Raw genomic sequence first — 16,651 nt, 5'->3', positions numbered from 1 at the left:
GATAGAAAGTATATCAAAGTTTAGATAGAAACTATCTGAAATTTTTTAGAGATAATCTATCTCAAGTATTAAGTTTTAGAGAGAAAATATCTTAAAACTTTAAAGAAAAACTATATCAAATTTTAGATAGAGAAAGTACTTGAGATTTTTAGTGAGAAACTATTTCAAAATTTTTAGATAGAGAAATTATATCAAATTTTAAGTTTTAGAGAGACAGTATATTAAAATTTTAAATAAAGAAACTACCTGAAAATTTTAGAGAGAAACTATTTCAAAATTTATGTTTTAGAGAGAAAGAGCATCTTAAAATTTTGGAGTGTAACTATATCAAATTTTAGAGTAAAAAAGTACTTAAAAATTCTTAGAGAGAGAAAATATCTCAATTTTTAAAGAGAAACTATATGAAATTTTAAGTTTTAGATAGCAAAAGTAGCTTAAACTTTTAAAGAGAAAAACTCTTATCATATTTTTGATAAGAGAAACTACCTAAATTTGTTAGAGAGAGAAACTATCTCAAATTTTTTTTAGAGAGAAATTCTCTGAAATTTTAACTTTACTAATGATCCTCAAGAATAGAGTTCCTATGCAATATAACCCCAATGAAATTTTTTTTCCTACTTTTTACCTCAAAATATACTTTTCTAGCAAATAAACGCCCAACCAAAAAAATAAAGAAAAGAAAGACTTAACTACCGTTCCTTGACTTTTATGTGTGCCTTTCTCTCCTCTAAACAAAAGTGCTGTCCGACAGATGTATATGGCGGTCTAGCACTATTCTTTCTGGATAAACATGTGGTCCGACAAATGGATATTGCGATCCGACACTTTTTTCCTTGACAAAATGCGGTCCGACAAATCCATATGGCGGTCTGGCACTTCTGTTCCTGGACAAATATGCGATTCAGCAAATCTATATGGCGGTCTAGCACTTTTATATATGTGGTCTGATATATCTATATATGCGAGTTTAATGGGGTCAGGCAATTGGTACATGGTGGTCGGGCAGCCCGTGTAGCATTTGGTATTGTGAGTAAGCTCACGTGAATGTCCAGTCGAAATTAAATTTTTATGTACGAAAAATGATAATTTCGTTAAAAAAAAAGACTTTTTTTTTACTTAGGAAGAGGAGGGGGGGGGCTAAAAAGTGAGAAAAAAGTTTGGTTGGGGGTGAGTTGCATAGGAAGTCTATTTTTGGGGGTTTTTGTAATTTTTTCAAAATGTTTAGAAAGAAACTATTTCAATTTTAAGTTTTTTTTAAAGAGAATGTGTATCAAAATTTTAGAGAAAAAACCATATCAAATTTTAGAGAGAGGAGAGATTATCCCAAATTTTTAGTTTTAGAGAGAGGAGAGATTATCCCAAATTTTTAGTTTTAGAGAGAGGAAGTATATCAAATTTTGTTATAAAAAATGGACATGAAAATGATTGTAAAGAATCAATAAATTTTATACTGTATATCGAAACAAGAGACTTGAGGAATCTATGACAAGAATCCTTGATATTGGAAATCCATAGATTTTCTTGGATTTCAAAATTTCAAAATTCCTAATTTCCGATATACAAGAGACTTGAGGAATCTATGACAAGAATCCTTGATATTGGAAATCCATAGATTTTCTTAGATTTCAAAATTTCTAAATTCGTAATTTCCTCCTATACAAAACAGGTTGTACCAGTTTTCTCTCTTTTGGTAAAGGGAATTTATATTGTAATAAATTGAAATTGGGTTTTCTGGTTCGTGCATTGTTTTCTCTCTCTAAAGCTAGAGAGAAACTTGTCTTGCATCTCACTTGTTTTCTTTTCTTTTTTTTGGACGGGTACTTGTTTCTCCTCTTACTTGAGTTGAGATTTGTCTTAGAAGAGAAGTGTTTCAAGAGTTCATGGTCATTTGGAGAGAGAGAGAGCTTCTCTAGTTATTTTAGTTGGTGTTATTTTTGAGAGAGAGAGAGAGGCGCAGCTGGCTTGGTGTTTGAAAGGGAGAAAGACTTATTTTTTGACATTACACATAGGAAATTAGAGAGAGATGATTTGCATTTTTAGAAAAAAGATATTCCTGACGATCGAAACAGTGAATTTGCATTTTTTTGGTTTCTACCGGAGGCTTCTAGCTGATGCAATCCAAACAACACACACCATATTCCAAGAAATGCCAATTCTAGTAAATACCAATTCTAGAATGCACTTTTCTACAAGATTGAACAATCCAAAGAATCTAACTGACTTGCTCAATTCCTGACAGAATCTATTCCGACGATTCCAAGGGAACCAACTTGGAATCTAACAATTCCAAGTACTCAATACTGCACTTTTTTTCGGGGGTAATTCAATGGGGATGACATGCCCCTACCCGTTGTTTCAAATAGATCTTGGTTTAAACCAATGGTTTAAAAACCGGATCGGTGACCCGGATCGGGCTTTTCAAAAACCGATCCGGATCGGCGAATCGGCGATCCGGATCGGAATCGGGTGAATCGGTCAGAATAAAGCTTCAAAAAAATCCGAAAAAATTATTAAAATTCATTATAAATATTGGTTTTTAGGAATTCAATAAAAAATGAGGGTACTCCATTAAGAATTTTCATGTTTTTGAATGAATATGCGAATATTGATATGTTCTTTCCCTGCATGAACCGCCATTCAGCATTTAATTTACAGTATTTCGTGCTCATCCCTACACTATTGCTGTTGGGACTCGATATGTGAATAATATGGCTGGGATAGGGTGGCCTCAGAATCATCATCTCTCTCGTTTTCTCTTTGAATAATATGGATTAAAAAAAAAAAAAAACAAATTTTCAAAAAAATCTATCATGGATTAAAAAAAAAATCACAAATTTTCAAAAAATTCTATCATGGATTACAAAAAAAAATTCGATCATGGATTAAACAAAAAAAATCACAAATTTTCAAAAAATTCAATCATGGATTACATAAAATTCGATCATGGATTACATAAAATTCGATCATGGATTACATAAAATTCGATCATGGATTACAAAAAAAAACAAACAAAAAAAACAAAAAATTCAATCGTGGATTACAAAAAAAGAAAAAAATAGTTCGATCATGGATTACAAAAAATTCAATCATGGATTACAAAAAACTCTATCATGGGTTACAAAAAAAGCAAAAAACAAAAAATTCAATCATGGATTAAAAAAAAACAAACAAACATTTCAATCATGGATTACAAAAAAAAAAAAAACATTTCGATCATATATTACAAAGCATTCGATCATGGATTACAAAAAATTCTATCATGGGTTACAAAAAAAAAAAAAAAAACAAAAAAATCGATCATGGATTACAAGAAAAGAAAACAAACATTTCGATCATGGATTACAAAAAATTCTATTATGGGTTACAAAAAACCAAAAAATTCGATCATGGATTACAAAAAAAATCTATCATGGATTACCAAAAAAAAAAAAAAAAAAAAAAAAAAAAAAAAAAAAAAAAAAAAAAAAAAAAAAAAAAAAAAAAAAAAAAAAAAAATTCCGTACGGAATCGCCGATTCACTGTTCGGACTCGCCGATTCCGTACAGTGAATCGGCGATTCACTGTACAGAATCGTCCGGTTCTCTCTAGAACCGGACGATTTCCGATTTTTGGGCGATCCGGTTCCATTTTCACTATTTCCGAGTCGAACCGGGCGAGTCCGGTTCGACTCGGCGTTTTTTAAAACGCTGGTTTAAACCGATTCCAAGTATTCAATACTGCACTTTTTTTTAGGTAATAAGTGGGGAGTTAGTTTTTTGAAAGTACGAATAAGGTAGCGTTGGTGGTAAGGATGAGTACCGTAACGTGATGACTAGGGTGTGGGGTGCCACCACCGCAACCCCAGCCCTTTCCCAACTCAATACTGCCCTTGGTATACAAACTACGTTTTATTGTCCATGATTTTTGGTGTTGCGGGACCCGTAAAATATTCATATTCCATTTGACTTGGAGCTGCAAAACCTCTGACTCCCCCCAACTATTTTTTTGAAATGTGTGTTTGGGGTTTCGGTGGATTTAGAGCATTTTTGAAGCACCCAAATTTCTAATTTTCATTTTCTGATAACAGTTTTTAATGTGAGAGAATGATTTGGGACGGTAATCCGGCCATCCAAAATGGTTTTCGAGGGGTGGGTACACCAAATTTGGTATTCCTGAGGGGGCACACTATCATAACCTGAAATTACATTATTAAAATGATAATGTGCCGTCAAAAATTCAAAGTTATCCAATAATGAATTTAAGCTCAGGTCCCCCTAAATATATTTTATTATAATTTTTAATTTTATTTTATATTTTACGTTGATCTCTTAATTTTTATTTTTTATTTTTCCCCACATGCCTTTATAAAAGGAGTTGAAGGGTTGAAGTGAATAGAATTCTTGATTTCAAACCTTAAAAGTCGAAAGTGCTCTATGGAACTCTTGGGAGGATTTCAACCTTAAAGATCAATAGTCTATTCATTTCGAATCTCCAAAGTCTGAAATTTTATCACTTCGGACCTTCAAGCTACAAAGATAATGGACTTTGAACCTGTCCGACCCTTACTTTGACCTTCAACGCTCGAGGTGATGGGTGGTTGAGTTCCAAATTGGGTTCTTTCCAATTTAGGAAATCTTGCTCCTAATGCATTGTGGAAAACGATCATTTCTCATCCTGGGAAACATTATCCAAAAATGCAAAAAGCCTATATTCAAAGCGTATTAGTAATTGAATATTAAGGAAAACAATTTTCCTTTTTATGAAAAAAGACCATAAATCTGATATTTTATTAAACAATAAAATGATTAATGTAGTGTTTTCCAGAGTACATATATGAAACGAAGTTCATTTTACCTAATTTTGTGTTATGAAATTTACTCTCAACTGATTAGATTGGATCCTAAAAAAAAATTAACTAACACAAAGTTACAATTTGGGTCTTGAAGGTGAAGTGAACTCTAAATAATCACTTCTCCGTAAGGTCCAAAATGACTGGACTTTGTCAATTTATTTTGGAAAAAATTACACCATCATCATCATAGTTTTTTCTAATTATTTGTAGTCGGCTACACAAATCTTGATCTACCATTCTACTCTATCAAAGACCATATTCTCACTGAGGCTATAAATCCCCTTAGCTTTTCTCACTACTTCCAATCTTGTGCTTTAGGACATACTTTTTGTCTTTTTTAAGCTTTTATTTTGGAAAAAATAAAAATAGAAAAAAAAAAGGAAGGTATAAAAGTAAAAGCACAAATAATTGGAAGGTTTTCCATAATAATAGATATTTTGGAGTATGGAGTACACTAGAGTGTAAATTTCTCATTACTAAAATAACTAGAAGACCATGTCACTATATCTATAACAATGATGACAACTACTATCCTCACATATACGTGAACTGCACCTAAAGCCAATAGGGCGAACTCCTCCATTTACACATATGAGAGGCAAAATATGCTTGTAGCACTCAGAATAGGGTTTATGAAATTCAACATGAAGTAAAATGCATGAATTCTCAACCAGAAATTCATGGAGGATGCTACCAAATGGTGGCATAACAAATCCAATTTACCTGACAACAACCTCAGAAATGTAACTCCCACCAACTCGACCAAGAAAGTTCCAAATGCTGATCATGGAAACAAATAAATGGGTGTTCTCATAACCAAGGATTGGCTTAACTCACCCATGTTATCAATCGCTGTTGGGCTCGATCCCCCACCCAACAGGAGAGAGAAGAGGATTAGCCAAAAATCACTTTTGATCAATGCTTGCAACAAGGTGAAGTGTTCTCCTCCACGCGGGCCCTCTCCTCTTCACTCTGACAGCTCCCCATGCCACTGCTTTTAGCAATCAAGCCTGCAATTCTGCAGTTCTCTTCTTCCTTTCACAAGCTGGAAGCAAATCAACCTCCCTTGGCTTCTCATCCTCAAATTCACCTAATATCACCTCAGGTGTACGTATGGGTTTCTCATCTGTTTCCTGTTTTAGAGGCTCTTGCAATGGAGTCCCATCTACTAGAGATTTGGAGTCCTCGCAAAACTGCAATTTCAAAGGCATAACAATGGGAAGCAAAACAAGAATAAACAATACAATAGTGAACACTATGGTTGCATCCCTATAAACATCTGTTAAATCTTCGACTAACATAACTCCCATCAAATAAGCTGCCAGGAGGAGGCATACACCGTACACAAATGTGAAGCTTGAATTATCGGAAGTTTGAACTTGTCTGTGCCCTCCAACTGGTCGAACAAAGAAGATAAGAGCAATGATCACCATAGCTGGTCCTACAGCTATCATGAAGATGGGTGCAACTTGATCAGGGGGCATTGATCATGGTGTATATATGGGTCAAAATTGCACCACTGAGGCCTGCAAATCCCTTCAATATCCCCACAATTGGACCCCTGTACTTGGATGAGTTTTGAACACATGAGACCAATGTGGCCGTGTTGCAGTAAGTCTCTCCATTCATGCCAATAAATATAAGCACACATGTGGACCAGAAAGATGGTAACTATTACTAAATAATATGAGATTAATGTATGGAAACTACAATAGAATTGACTATGGAAAACCATAAGATCATCACTATCCAATGAAATAATGAACGTTCATGGAGTGGGTGGGAAACACCAGTACAGGCCATGTCCTCTACATCCTACATTCTCTCCATTACCTTACCATCTTTTAAATGGATGGTGCTGAATCCAGTGGACTATAGTATGGCCAATCGGATTATAGAATATTTTCCATTAATAGAACAGGCATATTCATTTTATCCAAGGATGGATAAAGCTTTGCAAAATCAGTTTCCTAAGGAACAAATTAATTCTTTTACTCCCATATGAATCAACTAGTGTATTATATCAAGTATAAACACTACAAAATGAAGGAAATTCTTGCTCTCCTGTAAATATAGTCCATTAATTTAATACATATATTTCAAGATATCATAATAGTGTAGTTTCAAGATATCATATGCATATCTTACAAACCATGAAGATGGGTAAAAGTGTCAAAATTGTGGCTTTAAACAAAGATTTAACTCTGAAACTTATTTTGTATCGACCGAACAACCTAAGTAGTGAATAGATATCTTTTTTTGATAATGTTAACCTTAAGTAGTGAATAGAAATCACTCAGAGAACTGCTTTTTCTGCTTTTCATAAATAAAAAGAGATTAATAAATTGATAAATTATTTGCCAATTGCGCTTAAATTGCAAGAGACAGGAAAACGTCAGCTTTGCCCAAATGGGTCCTAAAGCTTTAAAGGGTATAGTCTCATGAATTAGGCCCTAAGAAGGACATAAATAAAACCTCATAAGCATGGGATTTCCCACTAAAAAAACGGGGGGCTGGGTTAGCTAGTTTGGACTTTTTGGGATAACCTTCAAGGGTTCGAACCACTACCTCCCCCCACCCAGAGCAATAAGCTTACCACTAAGCCGGAGCCTAAGAGGTAAAAATCGTAGAATTAATAACACAAAACCGAATATATAAACTGGAACAGCTTTTAGTATTATATAAAACAATGATTACAGAAAAATTCAAATATAAAACATAGAAAATGAAGAAAAGGAATCTAAAACACAAAATTAGAACACGGACAACTTTCAATGCACACAAAAATCCCATTTTGAATGATCGCAAGAGCCTACCAGTCAAAAATTGCATGATCATAACCGCCACATAGGAGCTCCAAATAATCACTGCATAATCCCATATGTGACAATAGCCAATTCAGTTCAATAGCTTATACTCAATAAACAAAGAGAAAAACCCAAAATTCAATTAAAAATGCATAGTCAACCCTTTTTAATCATTCCAGATTGGATATAGGAGCCAAGCTCCATGTTACAAGGCATCATGAAATCAACAAGAATGGAAAATGAAAAAAAGATGGGTTATGTAAAACCAAGTATATATACTAGTTTTTGTCCTAAGCCAATCATTTCATGGTTCAAAGCCAAGCTCCATGCGTTATTTGATTTTCCTGGTTGAAGGATATGGACTAAGTGGTGTCACTTTATCACTGTTTAATAGACAAGAACTGATTCTGAAGTGAGACTATTATACAGCAAAACAAACATCAGACCATGTAAATTAAATTTAGCCTCTCAAAAGAGCCCAGCTCCTACATCGTTACCATTGTTTTGTATGGTAAATGGTTCAACTAGAAGAAATGCTAGCTTGAGCTCCAATTGGAAATGTCTAAAGCTCCAAAACATCAAACCCACAAAAAGAGGGCATCAACATCTTTCCCTTTTTTTTTTTTTCCACAGTACGTGGGCCTTTCGTTAAACTATATGCTGTTAATCGGAAGCTGATGTCATCTTTTTTTTAAAGTGTTAAATGTTGTATTAAAAGACATACAAAAGGTTGATCCACCAACATTCCTGATGATCGTGTACAAAAACTCCTTACAGAGCCCAAAAAATGCTATGCAATTTAAGATTGTTGAACATGAAAACAAAAGGTTGGGTCTAGTGCTCAAAAAGGTGCCCAAAAGTCCCATGTGTTCTGCTGTGAGGTTCCTTCCTTAGTGAGGGCATCGGCTGCAGCATGGGCTTCCTTCCAAGTATGCCGCCAAACAACATGAATATCCCCTTAAAGGTGGAAAATTTAGTCAAAAATGCGATCTAAGTTCCAAGGGCAGGGGGAGGATCTTGATGCCAAGGCTATAACATTGTTAGAGTCCCCTTCGATGATCAGAGTGGCACCCCAAGAGGAGTTGAAGTTGCGAAGTCCTACAAGAAGGTCTAAGGCTTCAGCAGCGGTGGAGTTGGTGTTGCCAATGAAGTGGGAGAAGGAGAAGAGGGCGATGCCATTGAAATCTCTGAAAATGCCCCCTATACTTGAGGGGCCTGGGTTGTCGAAGTTGAGCTTAACTATGGAAGCCACTCGGAAGCTGATGTCATCAAGTTGCATCATGACGACTTTGGTAGCATTCTGTCATACACTGAACTTTCCTATCTCGGTACTAAGTCAAATACGGCAGGAAGTTAGTGCCAACATTGTGTACAGTCATTCCATAATTCTCAATGCTCTTTCACACGCACCATCTGTGTAAAACAAGCATTTTATGAAGATCAATGGACCAATACCAGTATTGGTAGATACAGACTATGATTTAGATGTTGCAACTTGCAAGTAGTAGTTGGACATAGGGCAATTAAGACCCCTGCTCAAGTTGAATTCAAGGAGTTTGTTTTGCAATCTTAGCCAACATGGTGTACTCTTCAAGAGGTCATTGACACGTTGGAGCATGTTTACTAGGAAATCCTGGTTATTTTGTTTCTTGGTATGAATATTGAGGTGTCGAATGCTCAAGTTTCTGCAATTGTAAAAGCATAGTTAAATTTTTATTGTATACCTTCGTGCACTGTGTAAAAAACCTTGTTGTTATTTGGTGTTTGAAGCACTGTTTCTATTTGATGGATAGATCATGCTTATTTTGTAGTAAGTGTTCCATGATTTTTTGCTGATATTGATTCATAATACTGATCCTTGTTCATCACATATGGAGTCAGCTAATGGCTCATTCTGGTCAGTGCATTCACCTTTACCTTGCTACAAAGGCCTTACTTGAAATGAGGCATGATTTGGCTTAAGGTATTGGCATTCATCACTGTTGGCAGTTCTGTAGATCATAAAAGTAATGCTCTAACTTTCGTTAAAATAGTCTGATATGGCATGTCCAATGAATGAGAAATCCTATGTACTAAGGTACACAAAAAGTCAGTCTAGTTTGATCAATGTAAATGAGGTAGACAAGTGTTCTGTTTCTCTAATTGTAATAAGTTCACAGCAGCAACATTTGAGTTCATAAGGAAGCTGTATCTACTCAGGTATTGTTATCCTCTAAATGTATTTCAATAATTTAATCATATGCTTGACTAATCCACACAACAAACACACACCAGTTGAGTGACCAATAAATATAAGACACAAGAAAAGATTACTGCTATCAGATGAAGTGAGCAGTAAATAAGAAATGATTGCATAAATGTTAATTAATTGTCAACCAGCAAATTTTAAAATTGAATACAAGAATATTGGCTAGTGATTGTTGATTGTGAGGCCACAATCCTGGACTGGAAGGGACACCAAAGGGAACCTCCTTCTGCCCTTCCATCCCTTGGATAGATAGAGAGGTAGGGCAGAGCTTTTGGTTTTTTCATGTTGTCAAACACAAACAATTGAACAAAGCAGACATTAAGCGTCTTTATTATGGTCGTTTCGTTCTATCTCTGCTTATGAAAGGTCAAGCTGATACGATAGGTATCGTGATGTGAAGGTCTTTACTTGGAGAAATAGAACCCAAGAAGTTGGTCTCTAACTAGAAAAGTAAACGCTTGAGCTTGAGAAGCATTTGGGGCGGTAGGACAATGAAACTCACTAGGGTAAGCGGTATTATTGAACCAGACGAAACAACAAGCAATGAAACCAAAGACACATAAAGCCCCCAAACTATAAGACAAGTAAGCTTCTCCACACCATACAAATGCGCGGCGAGCCCACGCAAACAGTTTGGTTAAGATATTCCAGATTCCACCAAGTATATATATATATAGGGTGTGGTTTCCATAAGGTTGCAACCTTAAACAATCCAATTAAGGCGCACCTTCAAATTTTATCATAACATATAATTTTGATGTAAAATATTCTTAGGATTGTCTCAAAATCTATTTTTATATCTAATTATAAAATTTTAAATTCTAAAAATGGTTAAAATCAAGTAGATCAATAAACATATGAAAATTTTGAAAATGGACGGTCTAGATAATATGTTGTAAGATACACTATTTCTGAGTCTCAAAATCCTTTTATTTTTCATATTCATACATCTCGATGTCGAGACGTTCAATTAGAAGGTTTTTCAAGATTAAAACAACTTTTTCCATGGATTTTTGAGGTGCATCCGTAGTTATACATTTTAAGGTTGCAACCTTATATAAACTTTTTCCATATATATATATATATATATGATGACAGGAAAATTATTAGAAAAGCTTCAACGATTCAATATACAATCCTAGGAACAACATTGCACCACTAAGTTAAATTTCAGTTTAGAGTAAAACGGCCACATCACCAAAATGATTGATGACAAAGGCTATCAACACAAAACATAGACTTCACGAAATTCAACAAAGAGCTGAAGTGCGACGCATTTTGGATTTGCATGCATAGCCAACAAGGCAATGGTGGATGATTCCATCCAAACCAGAGCCACATATTTTTAGTGGTATATTCTGAAGAGGAAGTATCATATAGTCCAATCAAATTATGGAAAAACGATCAGCCATACCTTCCATTGAGATGATGTAAAAGTGAATGGGAGTGACTTGACCACAATGTTGAGTGCCAGTTGCTATGACCATTCATCACTTTCATGGACAGCAGCCACCCAATAGTCTATGCCTCTTCCATGGGCCATATTTTATAGTATACATTCCCACTTTCTGAAGTAGAGGTTTAGAGTTTAGATCAATAACTTTTAGATCAATAACTCCATCCATGGATATTCAAGCACCACACCGGACAAAATTCACATTCAGCCCCACCACCACTAACAAATTTTAGAGCAATCCCCCCAACCAACGCTCTATTAGTCAAAAGTCATCGATTTCATAATCAGAATTTCCACCTAATGACTTCATTTGTAACTCCTTGCGAGGCCTTAATGAGACGCCTCTCGCCAACATCTCTTCATCATACTTCCTTGCAAGGTCTAATCTACCCTTTTGTATCAAAGCATCAATGAGAGCATTGTAAGCAAACTCATCAGGACTGCAACCTCTTTCCTCCATCACCTTCCATACATGAAAAACTGGTCGTAAATATCCCAAACTCCCAAACTTCTTAATCAACATGACATAAGTTTCCATTATTGGGCTGCAACCGCTCTCAACCATTCTATCAAATAGGTCCAGAAGTGCCTTTGGTTCTGATAGGCTAGAAAAGAAACAATGGTACGTAATGGCATTTGGTGCATAACCATTGCTAGGCATTTGTTCTAACAGATCATAGGCCTCTGTAATTCTGCCTGTGCGACAAAGAAGCTTGATTATGGTATTGTAAGTCACTATGTTCGGGGGGCACCCCATATCCACCATTTCATAGTAGACTTGAAGAGACTTTCTCACTTCATTTGCAAGGCCAAGAGCATGGATCACAGTGTTATAAGCAGCAGTATCAAAAACAATCCCTTTCTCTTTCATTTCATCATACAATTTAACAGCTTTCCATGGCTTATTCATCTTTATAAGAATACCCATGTAAATGGTGTATGAATATAGATCTCGAGCTATTCCCTTTTGATCCATTTCCTCCCAAAAGCTTCTACATTTTTGCCACCACCCCAATTTGCACCACCCACGAATAACAATATTATAAGTCTTTGTTTCTATGGGGAATTCACGATCTTTTCCGAGTGCTAATTCTTCTGCTTCAGTAACATGTTTGTGTTCACAGAGAGCATCAATAAGGGTGAAAAACGCAGTCTTATCTTTCAATTTGAAGTCTTCCATTTTTTGATAAATCTCAATAGCTTCTTTTACCATATGGGCAGAGGCATACCTCTTGAACATGATCCGAAATGTGGTTTGATCCGCCAAACCACTTTTCTCACGCAATTTTTCGATCAATTTCTCGCAAAGATCAAATTCCAAAGCCTTACCGAGAATATCAAGCATAAGATTACAAACCCCTGTGCTATGTTCATACCCAGATTGTGTGTCAGCCCAATTGAAGAAGTTGTAAGCAATTTTCCAGTTGTTTGTGAAGCTACGAATGGTTTTTTCAACGATTTTATGATCTGCTTTGACATTGATCTCACGCATAAGAGAATCAAATTCATTTTCGTCAGGGGAATGGTAAATCAAAGCTCTGAACACCTTTTCGGAAACTAAATCATCAATATTCGACGAATTTGATGTTGGGGAGGCAGTAGAAGAAGATGGTTTTTTACTAATTGAATTTGTGGGTGATTTTGCAATTGAACTGGAAGTTGGCTTTCTTCCCCTCGAATTTGTGGGTGATCTTGTTATTGAAATCGAAGTGGAAGATGGTCTTTTTTTCATTGAATTTGTGGAAAAGTCATGAACTAAAAGTGAATTCAGAAAAGGAAAGATTTGAAAAGAGAGAGAAATTCTCTGAATATGGTAGGGTAAGCGGCTGGAGAATAGATTGGGTAATGGCATTGTGGTGAAGGATTGAGCAAAAATCAGAAACCATTCGATAGAGGGGAAGATAAATTGCAGAAAGGCTACTGAAATGGGATTTAATTTTGAGGCATGAATACAGAAATTGCGCAGTTCGTAAATAACAAAGGGAAGAACAAACGGGAGTGTAAAAGGCAGCGAATAACTACTGTAAATGGATGTATATAAGAAAGTCTGTGCCGAGTTCTTATATAGTTCTCAAGTGTACGGGAGATGCAGTGTCTAAGGTCTAGGTTTTATGAAAATGAAGTAAAGCCTCTCATCCCACATTTTCATTACTACCATATCGTACCTCACATTTTAATCATCACACTATGGTTTCTATTTTTATTTCTACTATCTAATTTATTTGGTTTTCATTTCTACTATCTAGTACCCCCACATTTTAATTGTCACATTTTAGTTTCCATTTCTACTATCTAATTTACTTGAAGGAACTCTCCTAATCTAATCTGGTTTCCATTCCTACTATCTAATCTATTTGAAGGTAGGGCCTATATTTCCCATTGAATTGCAAAAAAAAAAAAATCTTTATAATAATTTTAAAATTAGTTTTCAACACGGACTATCAATTTTGAAGCTTAAAAAAATAATACAGATCTTATCGATATGTGAACACTTATTATTAGGGCGAAATGAGCGGTCTAGATAATTTGTTCTAATATACATTCTTTTGAGGGAATAAAAATTTTTCTTTTTTTTTACGATCATAATGGTCAAGGCTGAGATGATAGATTTGAAGATTTTTCTACACTAGAATTACACTTTTTTATGAATTTTAAGGTGAGGCGTTATTTATTTTGATCGGACCCCATAAAATCATTTTCCATTTATCTTTATTTCAAGGATGCCACTGGTACTTTTAACCATTAAATGTTAAATTAGATGGCTTGAAGTGTATCACAAAGTTCAATTTTTTTTTAACTTTGAGTTTTGCCAATGACACTCTTACAATTACCCGATTTGAAATCTAATGGACAATAATAATTGTGACCTCCTCGTACCAAAACAAATGGTCTCTTTGTATATTTTTTCAAAATATAATGATTTGAAATATTCTTACGGATGGTTAGGATCGCATCTAAGTATTTTAATTTTATTTATTTTTCTATTCATTTGATTGAGTTAAAGTTTTACAAGGCTTTAATTCTTCTCCTCACGAGCTTCAAAAAAAACATTGAATATTTTTTATATTTTTAATAAAAATAAAATAATTAAAACTCCAAACAAATTTCTGGTTGCCAAATGATCCCTGGAAGGAAAAGGTCAAAATGTTCATATGCCGCATTCTCTCTCTCTCACTCAGTGTTATGAGGTTCAGACTGACTAACAAATCAGGTAGGAATATGGCCCAATTAAAATCGATCCAATCACCAGTTAAATTAGTTGGAACAGATTTTAGAAAAAAATAAAATAAAATGCATTAAAAATATTTGCCAATTTCATTTAGATGTTAAAACTGGTACAACCGGCTGGTCTGCCCATTCAAACATCAATTTTAACAGGTTTTCGAACAAATCTAATTTTTACCTTATACTAGACTGGTGAAAGCACAAGTCAGCAATCCAACGGGTTGGATCACTGGTTCGTTTAGGTCTTGAAATGTTCTCTCGTTCAAACAACGGTCTGAGAATGCCCAATTGCATTACAATTAAATCTAGTTTAGGATTTCTACTACCTTAATGAGGGTGAATATACGTACACCAGAGTCAGTCATGGATCATAATATATGGTACGCCAGGTGTGTATCCACCATTTGTTCTTGATGGGAACGGTAGAGATTAAGTCTAATAGTGGGATAGTCTACAATTGTATCTACGGTAACCTTTGAAGTTAGTCCTCAAAACCTCAATCAGGTGCAGGCAATAGAGCTTCCTTTGGAGCTCCCTCCATGCAAATGAGAGTTTGAATCATGGGATGAAAAATGAAGGAGAAAGCTGAGATATGATAGGCCACTCCTCGTATACGAGACGCTAAAAAATGGTGTGGGGAAAGGGAGAAAAATTATCAACACGATCAGTGGCAGCATTTTGATACACGAGTAACTCGGCCTCGCCCTATGAACGAGAGGAATTTTAGGCCTGTAGGTTGTAGAACATGTTTTTAAAGTTCTATTACTTTAATACGTGAAATAAAACTCAAACTTGCTTGAATGGCTTCATGCTTTGTGCATGTATTTTAACGTAGTCAGGGTTCGAATATCACAAGAGGACACCACTTTTAAAGACCGTCATTTATTTATATGATGGGAACAAGGGCCGAGTATTTTAGCCAAGTCGATTTGTATGATATGATGGGAACAAGGCCTGAGTACTTTAGTTAAGTCGAATTTTTTTATATGATGAGAACAAGGCCTGAGTGCTTTAGCCAAGTCGCTTTATATGATAGAAACAAAGCCTGTGGACTTCAGCCAAGTCGATTTTCTGAATATTGGTTAATGAAAAATCCCCCCTTAGAGCTTCTTTTTGGAGCTAGGGACCTAATTTGGTGAGCTAGGAGCTCAAGATTTTGGTGGGAGGGCTTAATTTTGGATGGGAGAAGATAAAGATTTTGGAGAGAATGAGAGATAAAATCTTAAGATTTTTGGAAAGGTAAAGACCATAGAATATTAGGGAAATATTAAGTGATAAGTAGGTTTTTGTAGCCATCTTGTGTCGTGTATGATATGAGATCTATAGCAATTACCTTTGTAGAGGTTTGAATTTTAAGAAGGAATTTAGAGTTGAATCATCATCATCATCATCCAAGCCTTATCCCAATTAATTGGGATCGGCTACTGACATGTTCATCCATTCTCCTCTAGATTCAAATTCATGATAAGATATGACAAAGTTTTACGCTGGTTGTCGACTTGAATCCAGCTCCTATACCCTAGCCTGAAAATACGAGACAAACTAAAAAAAAAAAAAGTAATTGGAAAGTCTAGTTACAAAATCAAAGTTTGGCATCTAATTGATCCAATGGAAGAAAGTACTTAAAAGTTTTCACATAGCATGTTGAGACTTTTATAAACACTGCACCTGTCTTTGTGATGTGCAACAAATCTTTTATAGCAAAAGAAGACCCGAGGATCACTTCTGAGAGAGCCTGTAAGAGTTATTATGCCGAATAGAATATCGGGCGATCTTTAGCCTCAGTATAAGGAGCACAAAAACCATAAGAGATAACAAAAGGTACATATAACTTTTAGGAGATAATAAAAGATAAGGGGAAGTTCTTCATGAGTCAGACGGTGCAAGAGCCAGCTGACTCACCAACGTCTATCTTTAAAATGGACGTTGTAAAAAACCTCACAGGATTTATACAATATAGAATTTGTTTTTTCACAAAAATCACATTTTAAATATTAAAAATTTATTTATTTTCATGTTCATGATCATCTTAGCCTAGATCTTGAATTCCTAAAATTTTAAATTCAAAATCAATTTTTAAGATT

The 16,651-nt window shown here is 35.1% G+C and overlaps 1 protein-coding gene and 1 pseudogene across 7 annotated transcripts; both read right to left on the bottom strand.

The window, feature by feature from the left end:
* Positions 1 to 5,236: 5,236 nt before the first annotated feature.
* LOC18442516 (Pentatricopeptide repeat (PPR) superfamily protein) lies at positions 5,237 to 13,484 on the bottom strand. Of its 7 annotated transcripts, XM_088855169.1 has the most exons (4): positions 11,301 to 13,460; positions 7,648 to 7,698; positions 6,169 to 6,392; positions 5,399 to 6,024 (listed from the first exon to the last, which is right to left on the bottom strand). In XM_088855169.1, exon 1 carries the CDS (start codon positions 13,192 to 13,194, stop codon positions 11,605 to 11,607), a length of 1,590 nt encoding a protein of 529 aa, XP_088711295.1. In that variant the 5' UTR covers positions 13,195 to 13,460; the 3' UTR covers positions 5,399 to 6,024; positions 6,169 to 6,392; positions 7,648 to 7,698; positions 11,301 to 11,604. The 7 variants fall into 7 exon arrangements, with proteins under 7 accessions (XP_020528102.2, XP_020528099.2, XP_020528101.2 ...); XM_020672443.2 differs by lacking the exon at positions 6,169 to 6,392 and having other exon boundaries at positions 5,237 to 6,024; positions 11,301 to 13,484; XM_020672440.2 differs by having other exon boundaries at positions 5,237 to 6,392.
* Positions 5,399 to 8,920, bottom strand: LOC105421288 (uncharacterized; annotated as a pseudogene).
* Positions 13,485 to 16,651: the final 3,167 nt, after the last annotated feature.

Source organism: Amborella trichopoda, chromosome 13, assembly GCF_054954075.1.
Source record: "Amborella trichopoda isolate Santa Cruz 75 chromosome 13, AtrichopodaSantaCruz75HAP2 v2.0, whole genome shotgun sequence".
Taxonomy (NCBI): domain Eukaryota; kingdom Viridiplantae; phylum Streptophyta; class Magnoliopsida; order Amborellales; family Amborellaceae; genus Amborella; species Amborella trichopoda.
This window is presented reverse-complemented; position numbering and strand designations above follow the sequence as displayed.

What these genes read in the sequence shown, in the direction of transcription:
- LOC18442516 (XM_020672443.2), bottom strand. Translation starts at nt 13,194, where the DNA reads ATGCCATTACCCAATCTATTCTCCAGCCGCTTACCCTACCATATTCAG.